The sequence below is a fragment of the Coregonus lavaretus genome (genome assembly GCF_964263955.1).
Source record: "Coregonus lavaretus genome assembly, contig: HAP1_SCAFFOLD_251, whole genome shotgun sequence".
In the NCBI taxonomy this organism is placed as follows: Eukaryota; Metazoa; Chordata; class Actinopteri; order Salmoniformes; family Salmonidae; genus Coregonus; species Coregonus lavaretus.
Window position 1 is genome coordinate 387,444 of NW_028166533.1, and position 19,886 is coordinate 407,329.

At 47.3% G+C, this 19,886-nt stretch overlaps 1 protein-coding gene across 1 annotated transcript in view; it reads right to left on the bottom strand.

The window, feature by feature from the left end:
- LOC311114584 (synaptojanin-1-like) overlaps positions 1 to 19,886 on the bottom strand; it is a 99,164-nt gene that overhangs the window by 4,698 nt on the left and 74,580 nt on the right. The window contains exons 21-27 of the mRNA XM_084189825.1: positions 13,984 to 14,062; positions 12,260 to 12,425; positions 11,206 to 11,391; positions 8,105 to 8,227; positions 2,924 to 2,961; positions 2,258 to 2,435; positions 1,394 to 1,848 (exon numbers count right to left, since the gene is read on the bottom strand). Of these exons, the coding sequence (XP_084045951.1) occupies positions 1,394 to 1,848; positions 2,258 to 2,435; positions 2,924 to 2,961; positions 8,105 to 8,227; positions 11,206 to 11,391; positions 12,260 to 12,425; positions 13,984 to 14,062 (1,225 nt within the window). The remainder of the gene's footprint in view (positions 1 to 1,393; positions 1,849 to 2,257; positions 2,436 to 2,923; positions 2,962 to 8,104; positions 8,228 to 11,205; positions 11,392 to 12,259; positions 12,426 to 13,983; positions 14,063 to 19,886) is intronic.

Consider the following 19,886-nt stretch of genomic DNA (forward strand, 5'->3'; position numbering starts at 1 on the left):
AGAGAGAACGAGAGACAGAGAGACAGACAGAGAGAGCGAACGAGAGAGAGCGCGAGAGAGAGAGCGAACGAGAGAGAGAGAGAGAGAACGCGAGAGAGAGAGAGAACGAGAGAGAGCGCGAGAGAGAGAGCGAGAGAGAGAGAACGAGAGAGACAGACAGAGAGAGAGAACGAGAGAGAGTGCGAGAGACAGAGAGAGACAGAACGAGAGAGAGAGAGAGCGAGAGAGAACGAGAACGAGAGAGAGACAGACAGAGAGAGAGAGAACGAGAGAGAGCGCGAGAGAGAGAGAGCACGAGAGAGAGAACGCACGCGAGAGAGAACAAGAGAGAGAGCAAGAGAGAGAGAGAGAACGAGAGAGAGAGAGAACGAGAGAGAGCACGAGAGAGAGCACGAGAGAGAGCGCGAGAGAGAGAGGCATGGCCTATAGAAAGTCTACAGCTTTTTTCACATTTTGTTGCATTACAAAGTGGGATTAAAATGAATTTAAAATTGTCTTTTTTGTCAACGATCTACACAAAACACTGTCAAAGTAGAAGATTTTGTATTTATTTTGTATTAATGAAAAATAAAACACTAAATGTACCTTGATTAAATAAATAATAATAAATTGGTCATTTAGCAGACGCTCTTATCCAGAGCGACTTACAGGAGCAATTAGGGTTAAGTGCCTTGCTCAAGGGCACATCGACAGATTAGATTGGTATTCACTCCCCTGAGGCAATACATGTTAGAATTGGCAGCGATTACAGCTGTGAGTCTTTCTGGGTACATTTCTAAGACCTTTCCACACCTGGATTGTGCAACATTTTCCAATTATTATTTTCTAAATTCTTCAAGCTCTGTCAAAGTGTTGCAGATCACGGTTAGGCAGACATTTTCTTGCCATAGATTTTCAAGCAGATTTAAGTCAAAACCAACTTGGCCACTCAGGAACATTCCCTGCCGTCTTGGTAAGCAACTCCAGCGGCCTTTTGTTTTAGGTTATTGTCCTGCTGAAAGGTGAATTAAGGAGGCAGTTATACTCAGTGAAGTGTTGTATTGGTTTTGCCCCAAACATAAGGGGTTGAATTTAGGCCAAAAAGTATATTCCTTTGCCGTGTTTTTTTGCAGTATTACTTTAGTGCCTTGTTGTATACAGGAAGCATATTTTTATTCTGTATATATTTTTTCTGTATATTTTTTTTCTGTATATTTTTTTTCTCTATGTTAACATGTTAACTGTATACAGAGTGTTGGTTGGTACTAACCTCTATGTTAACATGTTCATTCTATACAGAGTGTTGGTTGGTACTAACCTCTATGTTAACATGTTAACTGTATACAGAGTGTTGGTTGGTACTAACCTCTATGTTAATATGTTCATTCTATACAGAGTGTTGGTTGGTACTAACCTGGGCTGCAGGAGCATTCTCTGTAGTGGCGGTCTCAGGGGGCAGGACATGAGAGGAGCGGGAGCGGGGAGGGGGCTTGGGGGAGGCCAGCCCCTGGTGAACCACAGCCCCAGTAGACCCCAACCCTGCTCCGGCCTGTGTGGGCAGCATTGGAGCAGCCATTTGTGACACTGCAGCTATTTGGGGCAGCATTGGGGCCTGCATGGGTGGCTGGACTGGAGGGGCAGACTGGGCCTGCATGGTTGGTTGCATGGGAGCCTGCATTGGGGCAGCCATGGTTGGTTGCATGGTGGGTTGCATGGGAGCCTGCATTGGGGCAGCCATGGTTGGTTGCATGGTGGGTTGCATGGGAGCCTGCATGGGTGGCTGGACTGGAGGGGCAGACTGGGGCTGCATCGGGGGCTGCATCGGGGAGGGGACATGTCTCACTGGAGGTGGTCCAGAAGGAGGGGGACCTGCAAGACAATGTTCCAGAAGAGTTAAACACACAGAGAGACGGTCTTCTTCTTCTTCAAGAATGAATAGCTATATTTAATAGTGCCAGAATGTCCCAATCCCAGATTACCCCTTTAAACAGTCATGAGTTTACAGCAGCGTTTCCCAATTTCGGTTCTCGGGAACAGCAAGTGGAGTACGTTTAGTTTTTTTTGCCCTACACAGCTGATTTCAATAATCAAAGCTTGATGGTGAGTTGATCATTTGAACCAGGGGGTCCCCAGGACCGAGTTTGGGGAACGCTGGTTTACAGTGTGACACCTGGACTTCTCAGTCACAGTCTAGGAAGATTTAAAATAAAACAAATACTATTTGAAGCCAGGTATGGTTGATAATAAGTCAGTGTGAGGCCTCCAGGCTGCGTCTCACCCAGGGGCAGGTCGGTGGGTTTAGGCTGAGCGTCAGGGCCAGGTCTGGGGGCTCCAGGGTGAGTGTCTGGGGTGGGCCGTGGCGCTCCGGGTGCCTCTGGGGTGGGCCTGGGAGCACCTGGGTGGGCAGGGCGCGCCTGGGGGGTCACACTGATCACCCCAGCCCTCTGAGGAATGTTCTAGAGAGAGAGAGAGAAGGAAGAAAGAGAGAGAGAGAGAAGGAAGAAAGAAAGAGAGAGAGAGAGAGAGAGAGAGAGAGAGAGAGAGAGAGAGAGAGAGAGAGAGAAGGGAGAGAGAGAGAAGGGAGAGAGAGAGAGAGAGAGAGAGAGAGAGAGAGAGAGAGAGAGAGAGAGAGAGAGAGAGAGAGAGAGAGAGAGAGAGAGAGAGAGAGAGAGAGAGAGAAGGAAGGAAGAGAGAGAGGTGGAGAGAGCGAGAGAGAGGGGGAAGGAAGGAAGAAAGAGGTGAAGAGAGAGAGAGAGAGAAAGGGAGAGAGAAAGGGAGAGAGAGGGGGAAGGAAGAAAGAGAGAGGTGAAGAGAGAGAGAGAGAGAGCGATAGAGAGAAAGGGAGAGAGACCGGTAGAGACAGAAAGAAGTTCACAATCCATCTACACGTCATATCTTTAGAGCATATTCAATCTGCTGGGATGTATTAGTGTTTAACACTCACCAGTCTGGGCAGGCCTCCAGGACCTGATTGGGCGCGACCTGGAACAGATACATATGATTGACAACCAGAACCACCAATGGCTGAAGCTGTACTTTCACTGTTGTTTCATCACAAATGGTAAAATGCTCACTATTGGAATTCTGTGAATGACATGATTGAAGCAGTATGCAGTGGACTTTTAATGGTTTTGCAATATGTTTTTTTTTAAATGTATGTTTTACTACTTTTTTTAATTGTCCTTTTTTGTGACTGTGTACATGTTGATTATTGACAAACCAATTTCCCCTTGGCGATTAAAAAAGTATTTATTATGCTATGAAAAGGACTGGCCATTCACTAGCATAGCAACATGTGTGGAGATAATGTGTAAATAATATATCTATCTTCTGTCTGCAAACTCTGTTTACTTCACCAGGGGTGTATTCATTAGCCAAACAGTTGCAAAACGTTCAGTTTCAACTAAAACGAGAGTTTTTAATTGGACAAATTCAGGTAGGTCCCTTCCTTGTTTAGTTCGCTTTCGTTTAAGAAACGTTTTGCAACAGAATCAGCATAATGAATACGCCCCTGGTCAAATTCCTGGTCCCTGTAAATGTACTCATCTGCGAATAAAGGTGATTCCGATTCACTAACCTAGCAACAAGACCCATCTGGAGTTGAGGTTTCAATCTACTCTCTAACAAGACATACAACAAAGAAATCCTCAATTTCAAATCTGGACCTGGAAGCCAGTTCCACTGCTTTTTATATTGTTCCCCTCTAATCAGGGACTGATTAAGACGTGGGGCACCAGGTGGGTGCAATTCATTTATCAGGTAGAACAGAAAACCAGCAGTAGTCCGGACCTCGTAGGGTAAGAGATGAATATCCCTGCTCTAGAACATACAATATATAGAAGGGACTTCCTGGATGGTTCTATGGGAGATGCCCAGTGCTTGATTTGGACTGAAAGAGGTGCCGATACTCATTTTGGGTGCCAGTACTGTTTATATTTAGGTGCAGGAATTCCACAATACGTTTGAGGTAATATTCTGATGATGTGTAAGAACTCAAGCAGTTGTGTAAGAACTCAAGCAGTTGAGGTGTTGGTATGCAGCTCTTGTCCAAGTCAAGCACTGGTGATTTCATGATCACATGGGTAAGACCATCCATTCACTAATTACCTTCACTGCCCCTCCTTGACATCGCTGGCCACGAGTGAAACATCACATACCATTTTAGTCATTTAGTAGACGCTCTTATTCAGAATGACTTACAGACAGTGCATTCAACTTAAGGTAGCTAGGTAAGACAACCACATCAGTATAACTTTCCCTCAATAAAGCAGCTAACAGTGCAGAGGTATCAGCTATCTACCTCCATCTATCACCAAGACATGTCAATACATACTGACTGACTTCCATAGAGGTATCAGCTATCTACCTCCATCTATCACCAAGACATGTCAATACATACAGACTGACTTCCATAGAGATAGTAGTAAACTATATATGGAATTTGGGGTGCAGAGCGCTGTCCTGTCCATGTCCCCAACAGGGAAGTCATCTTATCACACCCCTGGTCTGCCTGAGGGGGTTGGCTAAACTGGTGTGTACCTGGCCGGGGTAGACACACACACACACACAGCATATTGTAGTTTGATGACGCTCAGGGATAGGGAAGTTGTCTAAGTAAGCACTACCTGGCCCCTGGGGCAGAGCTAACTAAACCAAGCCTTGGATTACTGGACGCTGACAGAGAAACAGATCAGCCTGGTACAGGAAGTAACACACGTTTGCTAATCCGCTCGCTCACACACACACACACAGAGATGGTTATATAGAGAGAGAGAGAGAGAGAGAGAGAGAGAGAGAGAGAGAGAGAGAGAGAGAGAGTTAGAGAGAGAGACACAAAGAGTTAAGAGAGAGAGAGACACACACAGAGAGTTAGAGAGAGAGACACACACAGAGAGTTAGAGAGAGAGACACAGATAGTTAGAGAGAGAGACACACACAGAGAGTTAGAGAGAGAGACACAGAGAGTTAGAGAGAGACACACACACAGAGAGTTAGAGAGAGAGACACAGAGAGTTAGAGAGAGAGACACACACAGAGAGTTAGAGAGAGAGACACAGAGAGTTAGAGAGAGACACAGAGAGAGTTAGAGAGAGAGAGACACACACAGAGTTAGAGAGAGACACAGATAGTTAGAGAGAGACACACAGAGAGTTAGAGAGAGAGACACACACACAGAGTTAGAGAGAGACACAGAGAGTTAGAGAGAGACACAGAGAGAGTTAGAGAGACACACACAGAGAGTTAGAGAGAGAGACACAGAGAGTTAGAGAGAGACACAGAGAGAGTTAGAGAGAGAGACACAGAGAGTTAGAGAGAGACACAGAGAGTTAGAGAGAGAGACACAGAGTTAGAGAGAGAGACACAGAGAGAGAGCGAGATACGGTGTCACCTGTCATGTTTATCACATAACAGAACTATGAGGTGTTATAACAGCTGTCACTACTCACCTGAGGCGGGTCTAGTGAGCGCAGGGCTTTTTTGTCCTTCACAGGCAGAAGCAGCACAAAGGAAACCAGACTTTAACATTAGGCTACTTTTCATCACCTACCGTCCGTTTCAACTTACACTACAACACATTCTGTCAGCGCCGAACAAACACCTCACTACAACACATTCTGTCAGCGCCAAACAAACACCTCACTACAACACATTCTGTCAGCGCCGAACAAACACCTCACTACAACACATTCTGTCAGCGCCAAACAAACACCTCACTACAACACATTCTGTCAGCGCCGAACAAACACCTCACTACAACACATTCTGTCAGCGCCAAACAAACACCTCACTACAACACATTCTGTCAGTGCCAAACAAACACCTCACTACAACACATTCTGTCAGCGCCAAACAAACACCTCACTACAACACATTCTGTCAGCGCCAAACAAACACCTCACTACAACACATTCTATCAGTGCCAAACACCTCACTACAACACATTCTGTCAGCGCCAAACAAACACCTCACTACAACACATTCTGTCAGCGCCGAACAAACACCTCACTACAACACATTCTGTCAGCGCCGAACAAACACCTCACTACAACACATTCTGTCAGCGCCAAACAAACACCTCACTACAACACATTCTGTCAGCGCCAAACAAACACCTCACTACAACACATTCTGTCAGCGCCAAACAAACACCTCACTACAACACATTCTATCAGCACCAAACAAACACCTCATTACAACACATTCTGTCAGCGGCAAACAAACACCTCACTACAACACATTCTGTCAGAGCCAAACAAACACCTCACTACAACACATTCTGTCAGCGCCGAACAAACACCTCACTACAACACATTCTCCACTTCTTCATAGGCTTAACCACCTAAATCACTAGTACACAAAACACGTTCTTTTAAATAGGCTGCATCCTCAATAAACAAGTAGTGCACTATCTAAGGAATAGGGTGACATTTGGGATGCAGGTATATAGCCCAGCCCAGCGGTGTTCAAACCTCTCTTCGGTGACTCCCAGCCGTTCCATGTATTTGATCTATTCCAGAGCTAGGACACCTGATTCTACTGGTCAACTAATCATCCAGCCCATGACTAGGTAAATCAGGGGGAACAACACACAATTGTAAAACGTCCGAGAGTCCCCCGAAGAAGAGGTATTAAAAACCATTGGCCTAGCCTCAGGTTGCGTTCTACTCTCAGAGAGTAAACAGATAGATGGGACGACCTGGCTGATTCTAGGGGAGACGCTCTATTTACATTACCACCTTAACCACAAAACACAAAACACAAGCCATTCTAAATAGGCTACATCAATAACAACAACACATAGCCTATACCTCAACACTAAAACATTCAATTCTACTCTCAGAGTAACCACACAGAAGGCTATTTCTGTTTTCATTCTATTGGACAATCATAGAGTTAGATAGAGGAATCACTTGCCACAAAGCCTGTTTTAACACGGGGCAGTGCCATTCATAGAAATATATAATATTTCCATGGTGCCATTGAGGACTGACTACATCTCTATTGTCCGGATGGTCACAAAGGCCATTGTGGCAAAGATGCGCCATTTATCCAACTCTATGTGTAGAAACCATGATCACATGGGTGAGTAGCCAATCTAGCTTATACATTCAGATCCACAGATGTTTTACCTTCGCTGCCCCTCCTTGCCAGAGCAGGGCTTAGTGTACTTTCTCCAGAATATTCTCCAAAGTCTTAAGAGTGGAGGAACGTGAACACAGGGCTCAAAATGAAGAACAAGACAGAACCACAATACAACCCTAACACTGGATGATGATGATGATGATGATGAGGCTAACTGACGATGAGGCTGGGCTAACTGACGATGAGGCTGGGCTAACTGACGATGAGGCTGGGCTAACTGACAAAGAGGCTGGGCTAACTGACGAAGAGGCTGGGCTAACTGACGAAGAGGCTGGGCTAACTGACGAAGAGGCTGGGCTAACTGACGATGAGGCTAGGCTAACTGACGATGCGGCTAACTGACTGTGAAGTCATTGTTGATTTGTGTGCAGGAAAATCCCTGGGGAGCAGCAATATTCTGTGCCAGGCCTCACATTCCTGTAGAACTGTGCTAACCACCTGCATGAATGAGCCACGTTGCAGGTAAACCACCATCCAGGTGTCCACTAGTGCTAACTGCTAGAGGCCCATTACAGTTAGCCACCACAGCACATACAGTATTACACAGCAGCAGTGATATTACAATAGAACATCTATCTATCTACCACAAAGCCTTTACCTCCCATGCCTCTTCTCCCAGGCATAGGGCTTTGGCTTCCTTCAAGCAGGAAGGAAGGTACAGAGGGAGAATACAGTGTTACACCTACTGTTACCCTACTCAATTACAGTTTTTCCTTTACCAAGATGGATGGATTTTTAATCATGTTGTTAGGATCCCATTGTCCATTCTAGAGTTGTAATATGTAATTATATGGTTCCACCAGTCAACTGAACATCTATACAGTACACATTTAACCAGAATATCATATTCAACCACCTGATTCTTAACAAACCTATGGGTCCTGGTGAAAATACAGGGAATGGCGTTTTCATTTGGAATGCACATAGTAGTAGGAGAACAAGGTCAATGTGGTGTAAAGGTGTATATCGAGACAGCCAATACCTGAGGGAGGAGGAGGGCGTTGAGGAGGAGCAGGTCGGGCTGGGGGGGCGTTGGGGCGAGGAGGAGGGGGGCGTTTAGGCTCCAGGGCTTGAGGAGCACCAGGCTGGAAGTCCACTGGAGTCCCTGGGAAAGAGGAGAGACAGAGAGACAGAGACAGAGACAGAGAGAGAGAGAGAGAGAGAGAGAGAGAGAGAGAGAGAGAGAGAGAGAGAGAGAGAGACAGAGAGACAGAGAGACAGAGAGACAGAGAGAGAGAGAGAGAGAGAGAGACAGAGAGAGAGAGAGAGACAGAGAGAGAGACAGAGAGAGAGAGACAGAGAGAGAGACAGAGAGAGAGAGACAGACAGAGAGAGAGAGAGACAGAGAGAGAGACAGAGAGAGAGAGACAGAGACAGAGAGAGAGACAGAGAGAGACAGAGAGAGAGAGAGAGACAGACAGACAGACAGACAGAGACAGAAACAGAGAGACAGAGACAGCGAGAGAGAGACAGCGAGAGAGAGACAGAGAGAGACAGACAGACAGACACAGACAGAGACAGACAGAGACAGACAGACAGAGAGACAGAGACAGCGAGAGAGAGACAGCGAGAGAGAGACAGCGAGAGAGAGACAGCGAGAGAGAGACAGCGAGAGAGAGACAGCGAGAGAGAGACAGCGAGAGAGAGAGAGACAGCGAGACAGAGAGAGAGAGAGAGAGAGAGACAGACAGAGAGAACAGTCAATGTCATGCACCAGTGTCTAATTCCTAGTCCTGCAGTACAATTTTCATTTTTACCAGACTCGAATGTATTTAACAAACAGACAGCAACTGGGACACAAACTATTAGGCTGGTTTGAGGTTGTGTGTGAATTGCATAGTTCAGAACACAGCTCAAACATAAGAGGCTGGGAGCAACAGTCTAATCAACACATCACGGGTACTGAACAGGGATCCTCTGGTGGAGCTGAACACACACTGCTAACTAAAGGGAGCAACAGTCTAATCAACACATCACGGGTACTGAACAGGGATCCTCTGGTGGAGCTGAACACACACTGCTAACTAAAGGGAGCAACAGTCTAATCAGCACATCACGGGTCCTGAACAGGGATCCTCTGGTGGAGCTGAACACTGCTAACTAAAGGGAGCAACAGTCTAATCAACACATCACGGGTACTGAACAGGGATCCTCTGGTGGAGCTGAACACTGCTAACTAAAGGGAGCAACAGTCTAATCAACACATCACGGGTACTGAACAGGGATCCTCTGGTGGAGCTGAACACACACTGCTAACTAAAGGGAGCAACAGTCTAATCAACACATCACGGGTACTGAACAGGGATCCTCTGGTGGAGCTGAACACTGCTAACTAAACACCTAAAGCAGCTGGGGGCGGGGCTTAACACTGTTTTACCTGCTGGGGGCGGGGCTTAACACTGTTTTACCTGCTGGGGGAGGGGCTTAACACTGTTTTACCTGCTGGGTCAATGCTTGGTCTCCTGCTGGGGGCAGGGCTTAACACTGTTTTACCTGCGGGGGGCGGGGCTTAACACTATTTTACCTGCTGGGGGAGGGGCTTAACACTGTTTTACCTACGGGGGACGGGGCTTAACACTGTTTTACCTGCTGGGTCAATGCTTGGTCTCCTGCTGGGGGCGGGGCTTAACACTGTTTTACCTGCTGGGTCAATGCTTGGTCTCCTGCTGGGGGCGGGGCTTAACACTGTTTTACCTGCTGGGTCAATGCTTGGTCTCCTGCTGGGGGCGGGGCTTAACACTGTTTTACCTGCTGGGTCAATGCTTGGTCTCCTGCTGGGGGCGGGGCTTAACACTGTTTTACCTGCTGGGTCAATGCTTGGTCTCCTGCTGGGGGCGGGGCTTAACACTGTTTTACCTGCTGGGGCGGGGCTTAACACTGTTTTACCTGCTGGGGGCGGGGCTTAACACTGTTTTACCTGCTGGGTCAATGCTTGGTCTCCTGCTGGGGGCGGGGCTTAACACTGTTTTACCTGCTGGGGCGGGGCTTAACACTGTTTTACCTGCTGGGTCAATGCTTGGTCTCCTGCTGGGGGCGGGGCTTAACACTGTTTTACCTGCTGGGGCGGGGCTTAACACTGTTTTACATGCTGGGTCAATGCTTGGTCTCCTGCTGGGGGCGGGGCTTAACACTGTTTTACCTGCTGGGGCGGGGCTTAACACTGTTTTACCTGCTGGGGGCGGGGCTTAACACTGTTTTACCTGCTGGGTCAATGCTTGGTCTCCTGCTGGGGGCGGGGCTTAACACTGTTTTACCTGCTGGGGCGGGGCTTAACACTGTTTTACCTGCTGGGGGCGGGGCTTAACACTGTTTTACCTGCTGGGGGCGGGACTTAACACTGTTTTACCTGCTAGGTCAATGCTTGGTCTCCTGCTGGGGGCGGGGCTTAACACTGTTTTATCTGCTGGGTCAATGCTTGGTCTCCTGCTGGGGGCGGGGCTTAACACTGTTTTACCTGCTGGGGGAGGGGCTTAACACTGTTTTACCTGCTGGGTCAATGCTTGGTCTCCTGCTGGGGGCGGGGCTTAACACTGTTTTACCTGCTGGGTCAATGCTTGGTCTCCTGCTGGGGGCGGGGCTTAACACTGTTTTACCTGCTGGGGCGGGGCTTAACACTGTTTTACGTGCTGGGTCAATGCTTGGTCTCCTGCTGGGGGCGGGGCTTAACACTGTTTTACCTGCTGGGGGCGGGGCTTAGCACTTTTTTACCTGCTGGGGGCGGGGCTTAACACTGTTTTACCTGCTGGGTCAATGCTTGGTCTCCTGCTGGGGGCGGGGCTTAACACTGTTTTACCTGCTGGGTCAATGCTTGGTCTCCTGCTGGGGGCAGGGCTTAACACTCCTGCCATGCAGCAGTTAGAAAGAGCACAATTATCATTTATATCAGTAAACCAGTACATCTTGTGTGTGTGTGTGTGTGTGTGTGTGTGTGTTTGTGTAATGGTGCCTTGCGAGGGTCTGGCAGTGTGTGTGTGTGTGGTGTGTGTGGTGTGTGTGTGTGTGTGTGTGTGTAATGGTGCCTTGCGGGGGTCTGGCAGTGTGTGTGTGTGTGTACGCTGCAGTGTTCCGCTGGGGCGTGTGTACCTTGCGGGGGTCCTGCGGAGCGTGGGGCAGATCGGCTGGGTCTGCTGGGGGCAGCAGGTTCTCCGTGGGTCGGGGAGTGAGAGGGGCTGCCCCGGGGGGAGGGGAAGGGGGAGGAGAGTGGTGCGGGGCCTGCACCAGGCTGAAGGTGTTGGGGGAGAATATCCTCCACCTCCTCATCCACGTCACCTGGTGGAAAGACACACAGAGAGATAAGAAACACACACGGATCTACCAAGAGAGAAAGACTCACTAGGAAAACGTAATTGACTTGTCTAGAGGTGGACTGCTACAGTGACTTCCTCCTCTGCATAGATCTCTCTCTTCTGTAACTATACAGCTTGGAAGAAGGCAATATGGAGGATGGTTTTAACCGTAATTATCTTCTCCCACATCAGCCTTCTTTAACCCCCCCCCACAACCCTTACCCTCCACATCATAATCATCCCCCCCTCCTTACCCTCCACATCATAATCATCCCCCCCTCCTTACCCTCCACATCATAATCATCCCCCCTCCTTACCCTCCACATCATAATCATCCCCCCCTTCTTACCCTCCACATCATAATCATCCCCCCCTTCTTACCCTCCATATCATAATCATCCCCCCTTCTTACCCTCCACATCATAATCATCCCCCCTTCTTACCCTCCATATCATAATCATCCCCCCCTTCTCACCCTCCACATCATAATCATCCCTCCTTCTTACCCTCCACATCATAATCATCCCCCCTCCTTACCCTCCACATCATAATCATCCCCCCCTTCTTACCCTCCACATCATAATCATCCCCCCCTTCTTACCCTCCATATCATAATCATCCCCCCTTCTTACCCTCCACATCATAATCATCCCCCCTTCTTACCCTCCATATCATAATCATCCCCCCCTTCTCACCCTCCACATCATAATCATCCCTCCTTCTTACCCTCCACATCATAATCATCCCCCCTTCTTACCCTCCACATCATAATCATCCCTCCTTCTTACCCTCCACATCATAATCATCCCCCCCTTCTTACCCTCCATATCATAATCATCCCCCCGTCTTACCCTCCATATCATAATCATCGTCTCCCATATCAGCGTCCTCAGCCAGCAGAGAGGAGCTGGCGGAGGTCGGGACAGATCCACAGATCCGCTCTACACTCATCTCCTCCTCCAGACTCTTGATCCAGCCTGAACTCTTTAGACGGATGTCTATCACCTTCCCCAGCACCTACACACAGAGACACACACGCACGGACACACACACACACAGAGACACACACACACAGAGACACACACACACAGAGACACACACGCACGGGGACACACACGCACAGACACACACGCACGGGGACACACACGCACGGACGGACACACACGCACGGACACACACGCACGGACGGACACACACACACAGACACACACGCACGGACACACACGCAGAGACACACACGCACAGAGACACACACGCACGGACACACACACGCACGGACACACACGCAGAGACACACGCAGAGACACACACAGACACACACACACAGACAGACACGCACGGACACACACGCACGGACACACACGCACGGACACACACGCACGGACACACACGCACGGACACACACACACGCACGGACACACACGCACGGACACACACACAGGCACACATGCACAGACACACACGCACAGACACACACGCACGGACACACACGCACGGACACACACGCACGGACACACACGCACGGACACACACGCACGGACACACACGCACGGACACACACACAGAGACACACACACAGAGACACACACACACAGACACACACGCACGGACACACACGCACGGACACACACGCACGGACACACACGCACGGACACACACGCACGGACACACACGCACGGACACACACGCAGAGAGAGAAACGCACAGAGACACAAACACACAGAGAAAAATATTACAATGCAGCTAATCAGTGTGTGAATCAACGTTGCCCGAGTGTTGCTGTGACGTTGTCCGAGTGTTGCTGCGACGTTGTCCGAGTGTTGCTGCGACGTTGAAGTGTATCTGTATGATCAGCGTAAGGTTGTGTGTCATAAGTTGAGGCTTGCATCTACTACAAGACCATGGTGCTCGCCTACGGAGCAGTGAGGGGAACGTCACCTCCGTACCTTCAGGCTCTGATCAGTCCCTACACCCAAACGAGGGCACTACGTTCATCCACCTCTGGCCTGCTGGCCCCCCTACCTCTACGGAAGCACAGTTCCCACTCAGCCCAGTCAAAGCTGTTCGCTGCTCCGGCACCCCAATGGTGGAACAAGCTCCCTCACGACGCCAGGACAGCGGAGTCACTCACCACCTTCCGGAGACACTTGAAACCCTACCTCTTTAAGGAATACCTGGAATAGTATAAAGTAATCCTTCTTCCCCCACCCCCCATAAAAAAATAAAGAATAAAATAAAAAATAAAAAAAAGGTGGTTGTCCCACTGGCTATAAGGTGAATGCACCAATTTGTAAGTCGCTCTGGATAAGAGCATCTGCTAAATGATGTAAATGTAAATGTGTCATGTTGTAGGGTTGTTGTAATGTTGCAGTAGGGTTGTTGTAATGTTGCAGTAACGTTGTTGTAATGTTGCAGTAACGTTGCAGTAACGTTGTTGTAATGTTGCAGTAACGTTGTTGTAATGTTGCAGTAACGTTGTTGTAATGTTGCAGTAACGTTGTTGTAATGTTGCAGTAACGTTGTTGTAATGTTGCAGTAACGTTGTTGTAATGTTGCAGTAACGTTGTGTACTCACCGTGGAGGCGCTCAGAGACAGGGCAGCCAGAGCAGAATAACCCTCTAGAAACGTCACCCACATCTTCTCCTCCACAAACCTAGACAGGAGAGACAATTCAAGGTATTAAAGAGATGCATTCAATATCTAATCAATTATCTGGAATGGATGTGATTGATTCTCATAAAAAGGAACGGATTGCGTTATAAGCAAGACGGCAAAAACGTTGTCAAAAAGTGAGCAAGTTAACTAAGTAGCAATCAGTTAGCCGGTTAATTCAAAACATAGTACGGATGCTTGGGAAGATGTTTTCAGCAGGTCCAATAAACCACAGATATACAGAGCATTCGGAAAGGAAGGGAGTACCAGTACCTAGTCTATGTGAAAGCATTCAGACCCCTTGACTTTTTCCACATTTTGTTACGTTACAGCCTTATTCTAAAATTGATTACATTATTTGTTTTTCTCAGCAATCTACACACAATACCCCATAATGACAAAGTGAAAACAGGTTTTTAGAAATCTTTGCAAATTTATAAAAAATAAAATACAGAAATACCTTATTTACATAATTATTCAGACCCTTTGCTATGAGACTCGAAATTGAGCTCAGGTGCATCCTGTTTCCATTGATCATCCTTGAGATGTTTCTACAACTTGATTGGAGTCCACCTGTGGTAAAGTAAATTGATTGGACATGACTTGGAAAGGCACACACCTGTCTATATAAGGTCCCACTGTTGACAGTGCATGTCAGAGCAAAAACCAAGCCATGAGGTCGAAGGAATTGTCCGTAGAGATCCGAGACAGGATTGTGTCGAGGCACAGATCTGGGGAAGGGTACCAAAAAATGTCTGCAGCATTGAAGGTCCCCAAGAACACAGTGGCCTCCATCATTCTGAAATGGAAGAAGTTTGGAACCACCAAGACTCTTCCTAGAGCTGCCCGCCCGGCCAAACTGAGCAATCGGGGGAGAAGGGCCTTGGTCAGGGAGGTGTCCAAGAACCTGATGGTCACTCTGACAGAGCTCCAGAGTTCCTCTGTGGAGATGGGAGAACCTTCCAGAAGGACAACCATCTCTGCAGCACTCCACCAATCAGGCCTTTATGGTAGAGTGGCCAGGCGGAAGCCACTCCTCAGTAAAAGGCACATGACAGGCTGCTTGGAGTTTGCCAAAAGGCACCTAAAGACTCTCAGACCATGAGAAACAAGATTCTCTGGTCTGATGAAACCAAGATTGAACAAGTCTCTGAATGTAATTGAGTGGCCCAGCCAGAGGCCGGACTTGAACCCTATCAAACATCTCTGGAGAGACCTGAAAATAGCTGTGCAGCAACGGATCTGCAGAGAAAAATGGGAGAAACTCCCCAAATACAGGTGTGCCAAGCTTGTAGCGTCATACCCCAGAATAATCAACGCTGTAATCGCTGCCAAAGGTGCTGCTACAAAGTACTGAGTAAGGGGTCTGAATACTTATGTAAATGTGATATTTCCGTATTTTATTTTTAATACATTTGCAAGAATGTCTAAAAACCTGTTTTGCTTTGTCATTATGGGGCATTATGTGTAGATTGATGAGATGTAATTTTTTTGTAATCAATTTTAGAATAAGGCTGTAACGTAACAAAATGTGGAAAAAGTCAAGAGGCCTGAATACTTTCCGAAGGCACTGTACATTTACATACATATACCACAGCCTCTGCCATAGAAACAAACAGAGCATGACTTCGTGGTTGAAACTTCACAATGCAGAAAACCACTAGCCTGTAGCCCAAACCGTTCAGACCAATTTTACCAGAGCTAAAAAACAAAAAAAATGTACTGGTACTCCCTGTATATAACCATGTTATTACCTCGTACCCCTGCACATCGACTCGGTACTGGTACTCCCTGTATATAGCCATGTTATTACCTGGTACTCCCTGTATATAGCCATGTTATTACCTGGTACTCCCTGTATATAGCCATGTTATTACCTGGTACTCCCTGTATATAACCATGTTATTACCTGGTACCCCAGCACATCGACTAGGTACTGGTACTCCCTGTATATAGCCATGTTATTACCTGGTACTCCCTGTATATAGCCATGTTATTACCTGGTACTTCCTGTATATAACCATGTTATTACCTGGTACTCCCTGTATATAGCCATGTTATTACCTGGTACTCCCTGTATATATCCATGTTATTACCTGGTACTCCCTGTATATAGCCATGTTATTACCTGGTACTTCCTGTATATAACCATGTTATTACCTGGTACTCCCTGTATATAGCCATGTTATTACCTGGTACTCCCTGTATATAGCCATGTTATTACCTGGTACTCCCTGTATATAGCCATGTTATTACCTGGTACTCCCTGTATATAGGCATGTTATTACCTGGTACTTCCTGTATATAGCCATGTTATTACCTGGTACTCCCTGTATATAGACATGTTATTACCTGGTACTCCCTGTATATAGCCATGTTATTACCTGGTACTCCCTGTATATAGCCATGTTATTACCTGGTACTCCCTGTATATAACCATGTTATTACCTGGTACCCCAGCACATCGACTAGGTACTGGTACTCCCTGTATATAGCCATGTTATTACCTGGTACTTCCTGTATATAGCCATGTTATTACCTGGTACTTCCTGTATATAGCCATGTTATTACCTGGTACTCCCTGTATATAACCATGTTTTTAACCTGGAAAAATAATATGCTACATTCAGTAGCACCCCATTATAATGAGAGGAAACACAAAACTGGCACCTGTCGTCATTCCTCGCACTTGCTGACCCTGCAACAAGACACAGTAGCTTTTCTATCTGATTAAAGAGATGCAGTACAGACAGGCTAGGCCTATTTCAGGAAACGTTCTACACCCACACACACCCACCTAAAACGACCCATCAATCAAAGCCGCCTGCAGCGCCTCTCACTCAGACACAGAAGCAAACCTACATTCCCCCAAAAACATATTAAAAACCTGGCCTTGGATTCAAATCCTTTCTGTAGAACATCAACAACAACAAAAAAAGGATACATTTATAACGCTAAATCAATGTAGCCTATCATATACATTGAACAGGAACGTTTTAAAAGAGGGGATATATACTGTTGTGAAGTAGAAAGACATGAAGCAAACCAGTCCATAGCCTAATGATTAGCCTTCGATCAATGTTAGTGAACAATTGGGTGGTTGTGTTGACGCCACATTTTTAATTAGGAGTGCTCTTTCTAAATCTGTGCAACTTATTAGTTATTGATAAAGGGTAAACTCCGGTGGAATTTTATTTTTTTTCTCTGTCATTTAGGGTTGCTTTTAACACAGATGGTGGCCTATATTCACTTTAGCAGGCCTATAATATATAGCCTAATATAGATGCCATATGAACGATGCATTTTAATACAGAAGTTAACTGATTTTGTAAGTTATTAATTTTCTTCACTGCTCCCTTCTAGCGCAATTCACACATCTCCGCTGGCAACTCCACTCGTCTCTCTAGCTCTTGAACAAGTAGCTTTATATATAGACAATGAACAGCAATATAGTTTGAAACTTATTTCAAGCAATTTTTTTTTTGTTGAACTAATAGGTCTAGGACCATTGGAGAAGAGAAGCGTCGATGGATCCTCTATGAAACAGGCTACAGCGTTCGTAATGAACTGGAAGTTTGAATGGCGAGAGCGACATGTGGTCTAGCTCTGGTGCGCTGTGATCACATCGGCTAAATGGATACCTTGCCGCATTGATGCATTGCAAATGTAAAAAAAACAGGCAGAGAGAAATGAATTATTTCATTAAATTCACACAACGAACCCACAGCCTGTCAGCGGCAGCGTCCCAGATAACAACATTCACACAACGAACCCACAGCCCGTCAGTGGCAGTGTCCCAGATAACAATGTCTATTGGTCAACAGCTTATTTTTGCACGCGAAAAGACGCACAAATCGAATAAATAATTGACTGATTGTGGCAGGACGATATTTCGCAATTGGTGTGAACGACGTCATTAAACTAGACCTGCTCCTATTTGTTGATTTATTCCACCTAATTATTCAGAAAATATCAGACTTGGTGAGAAAAAAAGGAGCCTTTACTGAAAATAGGCCTTTTACAAGATGAAATCACGACAGGAGCGTTTGATTCATATTAAAGAGATGGAGCCCAGACAGGCTACTTAAGGAAACTTTCTGAATGGACATACAGACTTGTAAGGAGAGAATCAGCGAACTCACACACGCACACCCCCGTAAAAGCATCCGTTAATCAAAGCCACCAGCGTAATGTCAGACACAAGAGCAAAATATTTCTCCTTTCCTTAAAACGTTTTTAAAAAAAAACCTAGGCCTACCTTAGTCTTTCTGACTGTAGGCTATAAGATAATGACTTGACCAGGACAGTATGAAGGGGACAGCTATAATATGTAATGTCTGCACCTGTTGTATTCGGCGCATGTGGCCAATAAAATTAGATTAGATTAGATTTGATTATAATATGGTATGACGATGAAACTGACCATCATTACAATAGAAACAAATACACGTAACATATCCATAGCCTATTCACCAGCGACGTTGATTAGACTATTAATTAAGAAAATATTCCGTATCCAATTATACCATCGCAGGTTGGATAGGATTGGCACATTGTCCACTTGACACAACGTTAGCCCATTATAGTCCTCAGAGCCAGAACCTCAGAGCCAGTCCTCAGAGCCAGTCCTCAGAGCCAGTCCTCAGAGCCAGAACCTCAGAGCCAGAACAATCCTGTCGACGGCTGTTGAATAATTCATGAATAGTCAGACACATCCAACTTTTTTTTTTTTTAAAGAAGATCGTTGGAACGAGGAAGAGCCAGGAGGACCAGACCGTTGGAACGAGGAAGAGCCAGACCGTTGGAACGAGGAAGAGCCAGGAGGACCAGACAGTTGGAACGAGGAAGAGCCAGGAGGACCAGACCGTTGGAACGAGGAAGAGCCAGGAGGACCAGACCGTTGGAACGAGGAAGAGCCAGACCGTTGGAACGAGGAAGAGCCAGGAGGACCAGACAGTTGGAACGAGGAAGAGCCAGGAGGACCAGACCGTTGGAACGAGGAAGAGCCAGGAGGACCAGACCGTTGGAACGAGGAAGAGCCAGGAGGACCAGACCGTTGGAACGAGGAAGAGCCAGGAGGACCAGACCGTTGGAACGAGGAAGAGCCAGGAGGACCAGACCGTTGGAACGAGGAAGAGCCAGGAGGACCAGACCGTTGGAACGAGGAAGAGCCAGGAGGACCAGACCGTTGGAACGAGGAAGAGCCAGGAGGACCAGACCGTTGGAACGAGGAAGAGCCAGACCGTTGGAACGAGGAAGAGCCAGGAGGACCAGACAGTTGGAACGAGGAAGAGCCAGGAGGACCAGACCGTTGGAACGAGGAAGAGCCAGGAGGACCAGACCGTTGGAACGAGGAAGAGCCAGGAGAACCAGACCGTTGGAACGAGGAAGAGCCAGGAGGACCAGACCGATGGAACGAGGAAGAGCCAGGAGGACCAGACCGATGGAACGAGGAAGAGCCAGGAGGACCAGACCGTTGGAACGAGGAAGAGCCAGGAGGACCAGACCGTTGGAACGAGGAAGAGCCAGGAGGACCAGACCGTTGGAACGAGGAAGAGCCAGGAGGACCAGACCGATGGAACGAGGAAGAGCCAGGAGGACCAGACCGTTGGAACGAGGAAGAGCCAGGAGGACCAGACCGATGGAACGAGGAAGAGCCAGGAGGACCAGACCGTTGGAACGAGGAAGAGCCAGGAGGACCAGACCGTTGGAACGAGGAAGAGCCAGGAGGACCAGACCGTTGGAACGAGGAAGAGCCAGGAGGACCAGACAGTTGGAACGAGGAAGAGCCAGGAGGACCAGACCGTTGGAACGAGGAAGAGCCA